This window comes from Phocoena sinus, chromosome 7 (genome assembly GCF_008692025.1).
Source record: "Phocoena sinus isolate mPhoSin1 chromosome 7, mPhoSin1.pri, whole genome shotgun sequence".
Taxonomy (NCBI): domain Eukaryota; kingdom Metazoa; phylum Chordata; class Mammalia; order Artiodactyla; family Phocoenidae; genus Phocoena; species Phocoena sinus.
The window spans coordinates 100620879-100636906 of NC_045769.1; the positions used below are offsets into that span (position 1 = coordinate 100620879).

The 16028-nt window shown below is 36.6% G+C and overlaps 1 protein-coding gene across 9 annotated transcripts in view; it reads left to right on the forward strand.

Annotated features, from left to right (window-relative positions):
* The window catches only part of DPP10 (dipeptidyl peptidase like 10), a 1311492-nt gene that overhangs the window by 1058599 nt on the left and 236865 nt on the right, over positions 1 to 16028 (forward strand). The window contains exon 8 of one of the 9 annotated variants that reach the window (XM_032638356.1): positions 2453 to 2485. The exons of the other annotated variants lie outside the window; for them this stretch is intronic. Within the exon in view, the coding sequence (XP_032494247.1) occupies positions 2453 to 2485 (33 nt within the window). The remainder of the gene's footprint in view (positions 1 to 2452; positions 2486 to 16028) is intronic. 9 annotated transcript variants of the gene reach the window in all.

The window sequence follows — 16028 nt, forward strand, 5'->3', positions numbered from 1 at the left end:
GGTTATGAGACAATGTAACAATCTCCCTCACTGTCAAATCCCAACAGAATTTCTTAGAGATATTAATGACTCATCTAATATCTCACTGTTCATATTACACAGTCTCCTGATGCTGAGTCTGTCCTCTTGTCACCAATCTGCAAAGGGGGAGGAGAATAACTGGTACAGACCTGCCATTTACTACTCAGTCAACATTCCTTTTCTCTTTCTCATTCTCCCTGCTCTGTAATTGAAGTATTTTATCATCTTGCATCTCTGTGAGATGATCAGGTATTGTTTTCTCCATTTTTTATCAATGAGAAACCGAACCTCAGAAAGCTTTTGCAATTGTTCCTAAATAGAAGAGAGATTTAAGTCCAAAAGGCAAAGAATGGGGAAATAGTACACTGAATATTTTCATTAGGTTTTATATGTTCCAGGTCACGTTCTAAACAAAGTGACCTTCCTCTTAGATTTCTCTGTTGTCAGAATTACGAAGAAGTTCGTTGCTTTGTAGCCTCTTCAGAGTCATTTGTACTCAATTATTTCATTCTGTCCCAGTTATGTATCATTATGTTGTGTAGTACCAGCTCCAAGGTTACTAGAATAAAATAACAGAATTGCATTATATGTTATGGTTTTATAGGTCAGGAATTTGAGTAAGGAGTTTATTCTATTCCATTGGACATCAACAGGGATTACTTGATGGTATTCAGTTTACTTAATGGTATTCAGTTGTAAATGCGCCGGCATAAAAGGTCCAAGAAGGTATTCAGTTGTAAATCCGCTGGCATAAAAGGTCCAAGAAGGCTTCCCCTTGGTGTCTTAGAGGAGATGATCTCTTGGAGTGGAAGGTGCCTTGGAGTAGACGGCTGAGAGGCTGGGTCCAGCTGAAACGATTGACCAAAGGCCACATGGTCACATATTGACACATGGCTTCTACAACATGATGGTCTCAGAGTAGTTGGATTTCTTACCTGCTTGCTCAGGACGTCCATAAGGAGTGTTCCAAGAGGCAGAAAGCTGAGAGTGCCTTAGGGCCTGAGAGCAAATTTAGCAGCATCAATTCTACTGTATTCTACTACTCAAAGCAGTCATAGGGCCTGTCCAGATTCAAGGGATAGGAGTATAGACAGGATGCTTCAATAGAAAAAATGGTACAGACTTTGTGACCCTCTTTAATCTTTATATCTTTTATATTTCTACATCATGACGGTGAGCATGCTGGCATCTGTGAACTGGCCAGGCTATGCAGCATAAGAAAGGGAGTAGGTGAAATGGGAAAGTGATAAGCGTTAGAAGATGGTTCCTGCCTCTGAGGAGAAAGATTTCCCTAGGCAAAAACTGGAAAGTAGTTCAAGTTGGTCTTTGCTAGTCTCCTAACATTTTTGCTATTAATCTTGTCGATGGGGTGAATGTTTTGACAAGTATATTAAATACTGATTTTTTTTTTCCATCAACCAATCCCTGCCAGAGCCATATCTATGGGGTTCCTAAGTCAGTGGTTCCAAATTGCTGTAATTCTGTATCTTGCTGACCAGTTTTAAAACCATATCAGACTTCTTGCAGTATTTTTTAACTTTAATTGAATCTATGAGACACACGCACACGCAAACAGACTGTTTACTCTTATAAACATTTGACTTCAAGCCTGGAATTGGGCCAGAACATATATGAGTTGCAAAAATTACCTTTGTTCCTCTAGTATAAGACCAAGAACAGCATTCTTAAGTTGCACCTTATGAAGAATTAGTATTCAGCAAGATGTTAATAAGTATTCTGGAAACAAACACAAAACGCAAAGTCTCCCAATATTTTGGGGAGCGCTTTGATGAACAACTCATTTTGAAAATTCACATTGTTCATATTAATATATAAAAGTCATTGAGGAAATCAATTTAACTCAGTGTTTCCCAGACTGTTTGACCATCGGAACCTTTTACCACGGACCTCCCAAATTTCATTCAACAAATATTTATTACATGCCTACAGTGTACCGAGTCTTGTGCTAGACTTTGGGACTAGAGCAGTGACCAAGCAGATGTCAGCCCTTTTCTTAAAGATTATACAGTGTAGTGGGAGAGCCAAATATTACCCAGATAGCATACAGCCAAAATAAATATGCTAAGAATGAAAATCTTAAGAAGAAAATATACTGAGTATGATACATACATATAATATTTGGAGATCAAATTTAGTCAGGAGCAACCAACTAGATGAGAAACAACTTACTGGTGTAACCCACAGGCTACATGTAGTTTCGAAAACAAGATGGGAACATAATTTTGGAAAACGTTGGGCTTCTAATGCAGCAACTGCTACTCATATGTGGCTAAATAAATTAATTAAAATTAAATAAATGTAAAAATTCAGTGCCTCCTTTGTATTCATCACATTTCAAGTGATCAATAGCCGGATGTCCCTATGGCTACTGTAAAGGAGAGTGCGGAATAAAACCCTTCTATTTTCAGAGAAATTTCCATTAGACAGCCTTGATCTAGAGCAAGTGTCAGGAAATTATGGCCCACTGGCCAAATCAGGCTGTGGCCTGTTTTGGCTCCTGAACTAAGAATATTGTTAACATTTGTAAAGGGTTTTAGAAATAAAGAGGCGGGGAGGGAGAGAGAGAAAGAAGAAAAAGAGGGTTAAGGAGAAGAAAAAGAAGGAGGAGGAGAGGAGGGAAGGAAGAGGGAGAAAGGGCAAGAAAGAGAGGAATGAGGAAAGAAACAGAACTTATATTGCCTGCAGAACCTAAAATATTTATTGATACTGTCTGGCCCCCTACAGAGAAAGTTTGCTACCCGGATCTAGAGCCCACAACTTCTAAATGTGTCCTTCTAATGCAGTATTATAAGCCTGTGTTTGCCACCTGCTTAAAAAGCTACATTTGACACTGCTTGGTGACCAACAAAAAACTATGGCCCCATCCCATGGTGTAGAGTTGTAGCTAAGCAGCAGGTGTCCAGGCCATAGATTATAATTCTGAGCCTTGCCTCATACCCTGACCTCTAGTGAGGCTATTAGAATAATTCTCACTAATGGAAGATAATCGAAACTGATGGATGTTCATTTTGGGTTCAAGATGCTTAAATACTGGTTGTGTGATCCTCCACAATCTTTTTCGATCTCTTGCCTTTGTGTGCCAGTTGGAATATTCTATGTTTAAAGAAATAAGAGATTTTTCAGCCTGTACTATGGGATCTGATCAACAGTTGTCAGCCTTATAGACTAAACATAGTCATTAATTTGTATTGTGTCCCTTTGGCCATAATTATACCAAAATATCCACACTGATGGAGAAACAGTAGCGATAGCCTTATTACAGAGTAACTATTATATGGGCTTCTGTGCCATAGAAGTCAGCAGTTAAGAAAAAATACTGCTTTGAAGGCTGCAGTGGCAAGATATTGGTTATCAAATTCATTCAGGGAATATTTCCTAAATCCCCAAAGCAGGTGTGAGATGAGAAGTAAATTAATCAGTTAAGATTACTATTAAGTGAAATTCCAATGATTTTAATTTTAATAAATTGCAATGATTAACCCAGACATTAATTTCAGTTGCAGGCATAGGTAATCCAGATAAATGACATCCTAAAGAGTTAAAACAGAAAATAACCCACACAGTACTGAAAAAAAAAAAAAATATATATATATATATATATATAAATATGTTTCATTACTTAGCCAATCCATCAAGATTCTTATTTACTATTGCTAATTGCAGTGCCTTCCATGTGCAAAACAATGCAGTTTCTCATGCGTGATATCACTTGAGCCTCAAGGTAAACAAATCAAATTTTATCTAGTTTTCTCTCCCCCCCTTTCCTTCTCTTTCTTCTTTTCTTCTTCCTCTCTCTCTCTCTTTCCTCCCTCCCTCCCTCCCTCTCTTTCTTTGTTCAAAGCAACAAAGATGCATAGTGTAAAGCAGTTTGCCCACAGTCAAGTGAGAAATCCTAGCTTCCACTGCTGTCTTCCCCATCCTTTTCCTTCTCTCCTCCAATTGGTTAACCTTTTAATTTATTTTTGCTTTATATATCTAGTTTAGTTTGTTTTTAGTGTAAGCAAATATATGTGTGTAATCCGCCCATCTATCCATGTCCTCACTTCTTTACACGAAAGGTAGCACTCTAAACATGGTCTGCATTTCGGTTTTGCTTGTTTTTTAATACTTAACTATATATACTCCAGATCACTGCATAGCAATATACAAACAAATTAAAAATGGAACTATCATATGATCCAGAAATTCCACTTTGGGGTATATATCCAAAGGAAACAAAATCAGTGTCTTAAAGCGATACCTGGGCTCCCATGTTCATTGCAGCATTATCCACAGTAGCCAAGATATGGAAACAACATATCCAACACCTGTCAACAAATGAATGGATAAAGAAAATGTGGTACACATATACAATAGAATATGGTTCACCTGCCATTTGCAACAACATGGATGGACCCAGAAGGTGTTATGTCAAGTAAAATAAGAAGGACAAATACTGCGTTATCACACTTGTATGGGGAGTCTAAAAACACTGTACTCAGAACTAGAGAGTTGAATGGTGATGACTAGGGGATGAGGATGGAGGATATAGGGAGATGTTCACCGATACAAACTCAGTTATAAGATGAATAAGTTTTACGGCTTTAACATACAGCATGGTGATTATAGCTAATAATACTACATGGTATATTTGGAATTTTCTAAAGGAGTAGATCTTCATTGTTCTCACCACACACACACACACACACACACACACACACACACACACACACACACAAGTAGTAGCTGTGTGAAGTGATAGATTTGTTAATTAACTTGATTGTGGTAATTAGTTTATGACATATTAAATCATCACGTTACAATCCTTAAAAATTATGTTGTACAACATAAATATATACAATTTGTATTTGTTAATCATATCTCAGTGAAGCTTGGGGGAATTTTTTTTGAATACACTGTCTTGACTACTAGTGCTTTACGGTAAATATTGGAACCAGTAGTGGTTACTTTTCAAACTCTGCTTTTTTAAAGATCACTTTAGCTGTTCTTGATAATTTACATTTTCATAAAATTTTTGAATCACTTCTCAAAAACTAAAAAGAAAATCTATTTGAATTTTAATTTTGTTTGCATTAAACTTAAAGTTCAACTTGAGGGAATTGACATCCTGAGTATTGAGTTTTCCAGCCTATGAACATGATATATCTCTTTATTTTGTTTATCTTTAATCTTTCAGCAATTTTCTGTAGATTTCAGTGTACAGATCTTGCACGTCTTTTGTTTAATTTATTCATATATATTGTTTTTGATGGTCTTGTAAACAATTATTTTTTATTTTTTATGCTACTAGTATATAAAACTAGATTTTTTTACTTTAACCTTATATCCACTGACTTTGCTAAGTTTACTGTCAAAGTTGTTTTGCAGATTCCTGAGGATTTTCTATGTAAATAATTATGTCATCTGAAAAAGGAAATTTACTTCTTTCTTTGTTATGACTTTTTCCCTTTGCTTCATTGCAATGGCTAGAATTTTTAATATAATAATGAACAGAAATTGCAAGAATAGACATCCATGCCTTGTTTCTGATCTGAGGAGAAAAGTCTTTAACATTTTATTATTAAATATGATTTTAGCAGTAGAGATATTCTTTTATAGATGCTATTTATCAGCTTGAAGATGTTTTCTATTATTTATAGTTTGCTGAAAGTTTTCATCATGCTGTTAAATGTTTTCAAATGTTTCTTCTACATCTTTTGAAAGATCATATGGATATTTTCCTTTGTTTTATAAATATGATGGATTACAATGATTAATTTTTAGATATTAAGTCAATCTTGCACTCTTGAGAAAAATTTCCAGGAATGATTGTTTAATAATCTGTTAAGAATATTTATGGACATGTTCATGTACACTATTAGTTTGTGTTTGTGCGTGCTATTGCTTTTTGTTTGTTGTTATGTCTCTGTTTTTTGTAACTAGATAATGTGAAAGTCACAAAATGAGTTAAGAAGTGTTCTCTATTTTATGCAAGAGTTTGTGTATAATTGATTTATTTCTTTCTTAAATGTTTGGCAGAATTTACCCAGAAAGCCATCTGAACCTGTAATTTTTCTTTTAAGAAGGCGTTTAACTAATAAAAAGTTCAACTTATGTAATTAATATAGGACTATCCAGGTTATCTGTGTTTTCTTGAGTGGGCTTTCACAGTGCTTATCTTTAAAGAAATTTTTCATTACATCTATAATGTCATTTTTATGGCAGAAAGCTGTTTGTAATATAACCTCATTTTTTTTTTTTAATATTTGAAGGACCTTTCATTTCTGATACTGGTGATTTATAGCTTCTCTATTATTTGTTGAATATTTTGATCTTAATTTTTTTCAGTGAACAAGCTTTGGCATTATTTTCTATACTGTTTGCATCTTTTCTATTTTGTTAATTTTTCTTTTAGCATTAATATGTCCTTTCTCTATTTATTTTGTGTTTACATTGATCTTTTTCTATACCCTTTAGATGGCATTTAAAACTAGAAATTACCCCCAAGTTCCCTCAGGCTCAGTCCATTTATTTTAATCTTTTTTTTTTTCCCTCTCATATTTTGACTTAATGAAATCTATTGGTAGGTCTTCAAGTGCACTGGCCCTTTTCTCTGTCATCTTTTTCTACTGTTAAGCTCATCTAGTGACTTTATTTCGGATGTTTATTTCAATTCTAACATTTCCTTTTATTTCTTTTTGGTGTTGTCTAATCTTCGTTGAAGTTTACTATTTTCATTCATTATGAAGGCATATTCATTTACCTTATACAATATAATAGCTGCTTAGCATCCCCATCTGATAATTCTAACCTCTGAGCCATCTGGTTGCCATCTGTTGATGATCTTTTACCTTAGAATTGAGTCACATTCTTGACCTTCATATACCTAGTCATTTTGGATTGTATCCTGGACATCGTGAGTGTTATGCTGTATAGACTCTGGATTCCATTTTATTTTTTCCCAAAGATTGTCTATATTTTTTATTTTAGCAGGCAATTTACTTGTTAAGACCCAAATTGCAGACCATCACACCTGAAGCATGTAATGACTCACATTTTCCTTGTTTGGTAATGCTTATTTGTAAGTTGCTTTAATTCTGCTCACCACCTCCACTCCCCAGGAGTGATTCAGTGATCAACCAGAAACTTGGGTGGAGCTTGTGTATGAATTAAGCTTGCTCCAGCTTGCTCCTTTTTGTTCCTTACACTTCGGCAGCCCTTGTTACCCTGGAGTTTCTTCTCCTTGTTCCTCTGAACAGACATCATTTTAGCTTATCTCCACTGAAACTGCATCTACTCTAAGGGTAAAGCACCAATAAAATGGGGATCTACTATATGCTGGTCACTTTCTCCAAGTTCTAACTTCTGTATTAGAAACTCCCTGTTTTGTTCAGCTTCCAAAGCTCTCAGCTAGTTGCTTTTTGTATTTTATCCAGAATTTAAAGCTCTTATTTATGTGAGAGAAGGTTTGTTAGGAGCTCATTTCTCCAACTCAAAAGTAGAAACTTCATATTCAATAAATTTTAATAACTAAAAGAATAATGAAATAAAATTTCCCTCAAATGAAAGATACATATTTTAATACATTTTGTCAGATTCATTAACATATATTTTGAAAAAGAACAATAACAATGGTGATTTTCTGAAATTTGTATTTATATATCAATCCTATTAAATGTGTTAGTTGATTTCAATGTATGTATTGAAATGCACAGGACTAAAGTGTTCAATCTATTCTTGAACATCATTGGTGAAATGATTTCTGCTTGATTGCCTCTAAAGCGTGGTTCATTCACATTTAATTAGCATGATAATAGGCCACTTATAACATTAATCCACAAAGCTGAATTTATAATTGTAAAAGGTGGCAACTTTGAAATTGGCATTTCTTTTATACCAATGAGATTGCAGCTGTAGATGAAGTGCAAATGGCATATTATGCAAAATAAAAGTTTACTTATGAGAGAAAACTTCAGTTGAATATTCCTGTTTGATTAATAATCTATAAGCAGATACCATCTAATTTCAATTTACACAAAAGCATAACTGCTGTTGAAAAACTGCTACAATTTAACAGTAACATCAATCCGAGTCTCTTTCCCCAATTTTTTTGTGTATAGGCAAAGCTAGTAGTCACTTGGACGTAAACTGGCCTTTTTAGAATTAATGCCTAGGGAATACAAAAACAATAAAATTTTATTTTAAGCCATTCTATTTCATGCTCATTCACTTATTTATCTTGTAAATGTCCTTTTTTGGTGCTTATGAGACTGGAATATTTTTCAATTTGTCCCAGTTGCCTACTCTTAAAAGAGAAAAACATTCATTCATTCAAACTCTTTGAGCTGATATTCATGGGAATTGTTGTAGTCTGCCAGAGACCCTCTAAACCTGCTGACTAGAATTGAACACAGAACTTATTCACATAAAATATGATATATTTCACTTCCATCATTATCTGGACTTCAAAAGGATATTAACTTATTGTAAGATTTAATTAGTTTTAGGTTTGTTTTGGGTTTTGTTTTTATTTTAGCAGCCTTGCTCTTGTAACAGCATACAAACTACAAACACCAACTACCCAAGTATAAATTGATGACTAAAGGCTAAAGCTTTTCCACATTAAATGCTATTAAGTCTGGTATTTGTAATACAAATACCTGAAATCTGTAATGCAGATAAATAACTTAAGTGTATTCCTATTAAAATAGATTATATATATATATATATATATATATATATATACACACATACATATGTATATATATACCATTTGGCAGTTCTATCTCATGAAACAGGAATCTATCCAGGCAAAAGAAAGAATTATTACTTGGGTTAATGAGCATTATACAGGGAGATAGAAAGTCTTATTCTTTACTAGTTGAACAACACTAATTGTGTAACTTTGAAACTGGGTCTGCCTAAAACTGAGTTCCTTTGCAGAATTTATGATTAATCTCTATATCCAAAATTTTATTCCCTTTCTTGTCCCACCCCTATTGTCCTCAGGATTGAGGAGTATCCAAGAAAAGGAGGGGGGGCAAGAAGTAGGACCTTGTCAGGCCCTCCAAGGTAAAAAAGCTCACCTGTGTCTCCTGTTTCTTGTTTGTAGAAAAAAGGTTTTAGTCTCCTAGGCCTTCTCCGAGTTCCAAAGCGCAGATTCAAGCAGCTAATGCTTAGAACTGATGAGTAACAGGACTCCTAGTTCCTCCTGAAGGTCATAAATAACAATCTGGTGCATGTATTTGAGTTGTTCTGCAGAAACTATGACCCCCAACCAGTAGAGGATGCTAACTACATGATGACCACAAGCATGTAAACCCAGACTGGTTGGAACCAGAAGGTTGATGATTGATATTCCCAAAACATCACCCTGTCATCTCACCACCAATCAATCGGAAGAAGGTCCATGAGCTGAACAGGCATCCTACAGCCCTCTCTCCTAACACTGTTGTTAAACACCCTTGCCTATAAGCCATCGAAGAGCTTGGGTCTTTTGAGCATGAGCTGCCCATTCTCCTTGCTTGGTGCCCTGCAAATAAAGACTGTACTTTCCTTCACCACAACCCAATGTCAGTAGATTGGCTTTGCTGCAAGCTGGGTGAACAGACCCAGGTTTAGTTTGGTAACAACTTTAGGCAAATCATTTGACCTCCCAAGATCTCTGTTTCTTTAACTGTGAAATTAGATATATTTTGTATTAAATCATCTTTTAGTTTTGTTTTTCCCCCAAATTAACATTTCTATGAATAACAACCCTGAATGCACCAGGAATTTAACAGTCTTTAGGTAAAAGTCTGTTTGTCAAAAGGATAGGAGGCTCAAAGCAATGTTGCTTCTCATAATCTTACTCACTGTGTACTTTTTGAGGACTCATCGATCTATTAGACATGGTCTCTGTCTGAAGGAGCTGCCTATTTTATGGAATGACAGGGTTATACATAAGAAAGCATAATGAATGTTTCAAAAAGTGCTACAGAAATGTATGTTTCCAAAGTCACTGTGTGTTTTTAACACAGAATCTTATACAGACCTTTTAATCAGACTTACATGACCTTGAATAGTTAATTTCAACCCTTTATTTTCTGTTTATCTTTACTTCTGTGTCTAGTGAAAGACATTATCTCATTCAATATTTAAAAGCATCTCTTCAAAAATACTTTCTGTATTTTAAGCCAAATAAATTTTGCTTTTATTTTTTCTTTCTACTTTTTCATGTGACGTTGCAGATCTTGTGAGACTGGGATTTTTATGAAAGAAAAAGGAGGTCTTCCTTGCAGGCAAATGATCTATGTGAGAAAAAAAAAGCATGTGTTTGCAAGGTGACAGCTCTTTGAGGGGGTCACTCACTGAGCAGCCAGGGTCCACACAGATCATATAACAATGGCTGTGGGGAAGTCAGAGCTTTGCATATTGCTTTAATTGTATCTGCCAGGGATTCATTCAGTGCTCTGAAAAAGCCACTTAGTCACTGGCTATTTTAAATAATAGTGCAATGAATACACCTATACATAAATTCTTATTTATGTGTCTTCTTATTTCCTTGAAGTAATTTCTGTGAAGTATAATTATTAATAAAAAACTTAAATGTAAGTAATTTAAGAGAAATGATTACTATTAAGATATTAAGATTCTTTTTTTTTTTTTGCGGTACGTGGGCCTCTCACTGTCGTGGCCTCTCCCGTTGCGGAGCACAGGCTCCGGACGCACAGACTCAGTGGCCATGGCTCACGGGCCCAGCCGCTCCACGGCATGTGGGATCTTCCCAGACCGGGGCATAAACCTGTGTCCCCTGCATTGGCAGGCAGGCTCTCAACCATTGCACCACCAGGGAAGCCCAAGATTCTTGATATACATTGATATATTATGCCCCAGAAAGTTGGTACATTGTCTATTTTACCTGGAACATTTTTTGGTTTTTTTGTTTTGTTTTGTTTTGTTTTTATTGAAATATAGTTGATTTACAATGTTTTGATTACCTGGAGTGTTTGAGTCATATCTGCTTTCATCCCTTTCAACGTTCTAGATATTATCACTTAAGAAATAAAAAAATCCATATATAAATTTTCCCAGACTTCCCTGGTGGCACAGTGGTTAAGAATATGCCTGCCAATGCAGGGGACATGGGTTCGAGCCCTGGTCCGGGAAGATCCCACATGCCGTGGAGCAACTAAGCCCATGGGCCACAACTACTGAGCCTGCACTCTAAAGCCTGCGAGCCACAACTACTGAGCCCATGTGCTACAGCTACTGAAGCCCACACGCCTAGAGCCCATGCTCCGCAACAAGAGAAGCCACCACAGTGAGAAGCCTGCACACTACAACAAAGGGTAGCCCCCACTCACCGCAACTAGAGAAGGCCCGTGCGCAGCAACGAAGACCCAACGCAGCCATAAATAAATGAATTAATTAATTTAAAAAATTTTCCCATATGATAATTGAATATATTCTATGGGAAAATAAAAGGCTAGATTTGCATCAAAATTTCCTGGTCAAAATACAGCCTGTCATTTTCTTATACTTCCTTCAGTTGGTGACAAGGGTACCATATTGTCTGTGAGTTGTGATTTGGAAAAGGCACAAAAAGGAGTCCAATCTCAACTCTGAGAGTGGCAGTGACCAGGAAAACAGAACAGATCTATTTTCTCAGCTTTCTCTGCTCTCCCCAGTGTTTGAAGAAGCAGGTAAGCTAGGGTGTAGGCTCATGCCCCTGTGTAACATTTGGGCATAACAAAGCTCAGCTGGAAGAACTTGACCTCCCTTCAGCTCTGTTTTTCTTTGGTTTCCTGACAACTATTATCATGTCAGCCAAGCAGCAGAGAAAAGGAGAAAGAGGCATCAGTCCTGCTATGTACAATGCTGGAATATTGCACTTCGTGCAGAATAAATCTCAACCATTTCAGAGCAGTGATATTTCTTCATCAGAATTTGGTCTATGAACCAATTCTATCCACTGTCCAAGAAGTGCGATAAACACAAGGTTGATTTTTTTCTGAAAGATAAAGTATTTATGAAGTGATTTTTTTTTTTTTTAATCAGTAGGCACTTATTAAGCAACACTCTTTTCAGACTATGCTTGGTGCAGACTGTCTATGCAAACTTAAACTAAGGTAAACATCTAGGAGTTTACTTCTTAAGAAAGACATAAAGTGCGATAGCAACTGAATGCTGAATAAGAACATGCATTTATAAAGACTTGGTTTACAAAAGCAGAGAGGGAAATGTATCGTAGGTTGATGGAGGAAACACCAAGAAAGAGACAAGCCACAATTTGAATAAACCTTCCTTCAAGCTATTTTATTCGACGATAGCAGCTTTAGAAACAGAGCAATCTTTCAGGATATAGAGATGCCCTTTCAAACACATTGATATTGTGTGACAAGACTGCTTCTTTTTGTGAAATGGGCTGAGGACAGCTGATTGTCAAGATTGTCCTCCTGAGAGGCTAGCCTGGGACCCTATTTTCAGATTTGTCAACTTTCTAGTCTTCCCTGTATATCTCTCAGAAACTTCAGTCTCCTGGCATCCATCTTAAAACCGTATAACTTATATAAGGAGTTATTTAACTTCTGATTTAAAAATCAGCCTACCTAAGTGTAATCCTCATACCTGTCATTTGTTTTCTGACCCCAGAGGAACTCTCTCAACCTAGACTACTCACCCACTCATTGCAACATAACAACACTCTCTGAGCTTGAACTGGTCACCCACAGTTGTTCTGTTCTCTCAAGGTAATTGCTATCATGATTCACAACCACTGCCTCTTTCCCTCAAGGAAATGCCACTCAGATTTATCCTACCTCCTTCACCTTGAATACCATCACCTAAGTCCAAGCCTTTTTCATATCATGACCCTACATCTGCAAGACTCTCTTAACTATTATCTCACTTTCTTCCAATGTGCCAATAGCAATATTATTGCCCATTATACTTTTTCATTAGGTCATTTACTTTTTGAAAACATAAGTAACTGTTGCAGGAAGGGGGACCTCTTCCAGGACCTGAGAGTGGGCTCTTGTCTAATACTTGGAAATGAATTGTCCTAGGAGTCACATGTGCTGACAAAGCAAAAGACTTTATTGGGAAGGGGCACCCAGGCAGAGAGCAGCAGGGTAAGGGAACCCAGGAGAACTGCTCTGCCACATGGCTCACAGTCTTGGGTTTTATGGTAATGGGGTTGGTGTCTGGGTTGTCTCTGGCCAATCACTCTGACTCAGGGTCCTTCCTGGTGGCGAGTGCATGACTCAGCCAAGATGGATTCCAGCGAGAAGGATTCTGGGAGGTTGGTAAGATATATGGACTGGCGTTTCCTCTCTCTTTTTGACCTTTCCCGAATTCTTCTGGTTTGGGCCTCCTGTTGTAACATAACTCATGCAAGTCGTTACTATGGTGCCTGGCCAGGGCAGGTGGTTTCGGTCAGTGGTTCCCTTAGCATAACCACATTGTCAAAACCCCTTTATGAGACTGTTAAGGTCATTCATATCTGAAAGTTTCCAATTTCATCTCTCATTCTTTTTTTCTATATATATCTTTATTGGTGTATAATTGCTTTACAATGTTGTGTTAGTTTCTACTGTATAATAAAGTGAATCAGCTATACGTATACATATATCCCCATATCCCCTCCCTCATCTCTCATTCTGATCACAAAAATTTGGGGAAACATTTATTATGCAGTGAATTATGCTGTTTTTTCTTGCATTTTATTCTAATCGTTCCAATGCTTTTTGTAATTTAATAAATGACTTCATAACCCACTACTAGTTTTTTATAACTTATTGCTTAAAGATGAATTCTATAAAGGTTTCCATGATCTTACAACAGAGTATGAGGATGAATAGATGATAATGTGACAGAGAAAATTAATCACCAGTATTCACCTGCTTTACAGGACTGGGTCGTGGCTATGCTTTTGGAAACTAAAGGAATTTTGAGATTGTATTCTTGGGCAGATGATAATAACAGTCATTTATTGGGTGTAATCTGGGTCTGAGACACCACATATGTTATGTCATTAAATCTGATAAGAAACATACTACTTACATTATTTCCCCAATTTTGAAGTTGGGAAGACGATGAGTTAGAGACTATGTACTGTCAACTAAAAATATTCACCACCTAAAAGTGGAGAATTATGTTTTATTCGGTGGACATACTGAGGACTTCAAGCCCAGGAGGCAGCGTCTCAAGTAACACTGAGAAAACTGCTCTGAGGAGGTGATGGAGGAGCTAGGATATATAGGAGTTTTGCAGCAAAGGGCAGGTAGTAGGAACAAAAGATTACTGTTAATAAAAGAAAACTATATATCTCAAGATAAGGAATTGAGTGCTTTTCTATGTACAGGGAGATGCCAGAGTCTGGGCTGACTGAAAGCATTCCTTTGATATGCCCCTCAGCTATCTGGGGCCAGTATCCTTTGTTTTCACATCCTGAGTTCCCTCAGAGCTCACCAGCTCACTGTCTGTGGTGGCTGCAACCACTGTTGACTGTGACATCCTTTGTATACTGATATGGCAGGCAATATTTTATTTCTCGGTATCATAATTTTTCTAAGATGACACAATTTGTGAGCTAGGAGGTCAAAAATTTAAACTTTTCTATCACCCTATGCTATCTCCCTAAATGTTGAAGATAAACATTTTAAATACTGCCCTTGCTTCTCTAATAAACTCAATTTCTACTTCCTAATCTGTCCAAATTCTCATTAACTCCCAATTCCTAGGATCTAAGACATTTCTACTTTTGTCTCAATATAGCGTTTAACTGTATAGTATATATTTCAGTATTTACAAACTTATTAAGACATGGGAAATAGAATCTACCAGCACCTGGATAATTTTCTGTTGAACTTCTGCTGTAATGTTTCCAAACCAGAAAGAGTCAGTTCTTTCTTGCATTTAAATTTTGCAATCTGAGAGAAAAAACAAAGATGGAAGAAGAAGGAGGGGGAAAAGCAAGAGGAAGAAAGGAGGGAAGAAAGAGAAAAGAAGGCAGTGAGGAAAAAAAGAAGAACGAAACATGTTTTAATGTCAGCACACAAGTAAAATCTTGGACTCTCCAATATTAACATTATTCCACTCTCAAATAGCCAGAGGTAAGCATGTTGAGTCCTGACAAGTTGTGTAAGGTACCGGTGAAAGTAGACAAACCAGTAAACAACAACAAAGCTGCACACAGTGTTAGCGACTCCAAGCTCACTCTTCTCGTTGCACGACAGGCCAATAAATGAGTGATGAGGTGGTGAGGCAAGGAATATGACTTTATTTGGAAAGCTGGGCAGCCGAGAAGATGGCAGACTAGCGTCCTAGAGTACCGTTTTATCGGGGTCAGGATGCTAGTTTCTTTTATAGAACAGAGAGAGGGAGGAGGTGAGGAAGTAAAGTAAAAAGGCCATAAGTCCTACAAAATATCTCCTGGTTTTGGCCAGCCTCAGGGAGGGAACGTGTTTATTTCTTCTTTTCTGCAGCCATTCACAGGTGGGCAGGATCAGGGTGTTTCCCTGTGAGCTGAACAAAGGCACTTTAGTTTAACATTAAGGCATAGGGACAGGGTTCCCCGAGGCAGGCCATTATGTATGCCTATAGCTATAGACAGAACAAAAGCAATGGAAAGCAAAGGTTAAAGTAAAAGAAACAGATCTAAAATGAAGTCAGATTTTGTTCTTCCCTGTTACAATAGCATCCTCTCTCACATGCTCCATACTCCCAGAAAAAGGTCCCACATTTCATTTATTTTCTGAATATCTAAATAGAAGCTGAAGTTGGCATATATTTAATTGAAAATTATGGCAAAATACCTAATTTGGGATTTATCATTTTCTAAACATTTTTCTTGCCAAGAATCTTCTTAAATGTTATAGAATTTATAATAGATTTGTGTCTCTCACCTGTGTCTGGGTCTTTCTCTTAATATTCTTTGCTTGTAGAAAATAGGTTCTTTATTACTTGATTTTGGTAATTGTGTCTATGAAGTCCTACAAAATCCAGTGACTTAATCACACCACGTA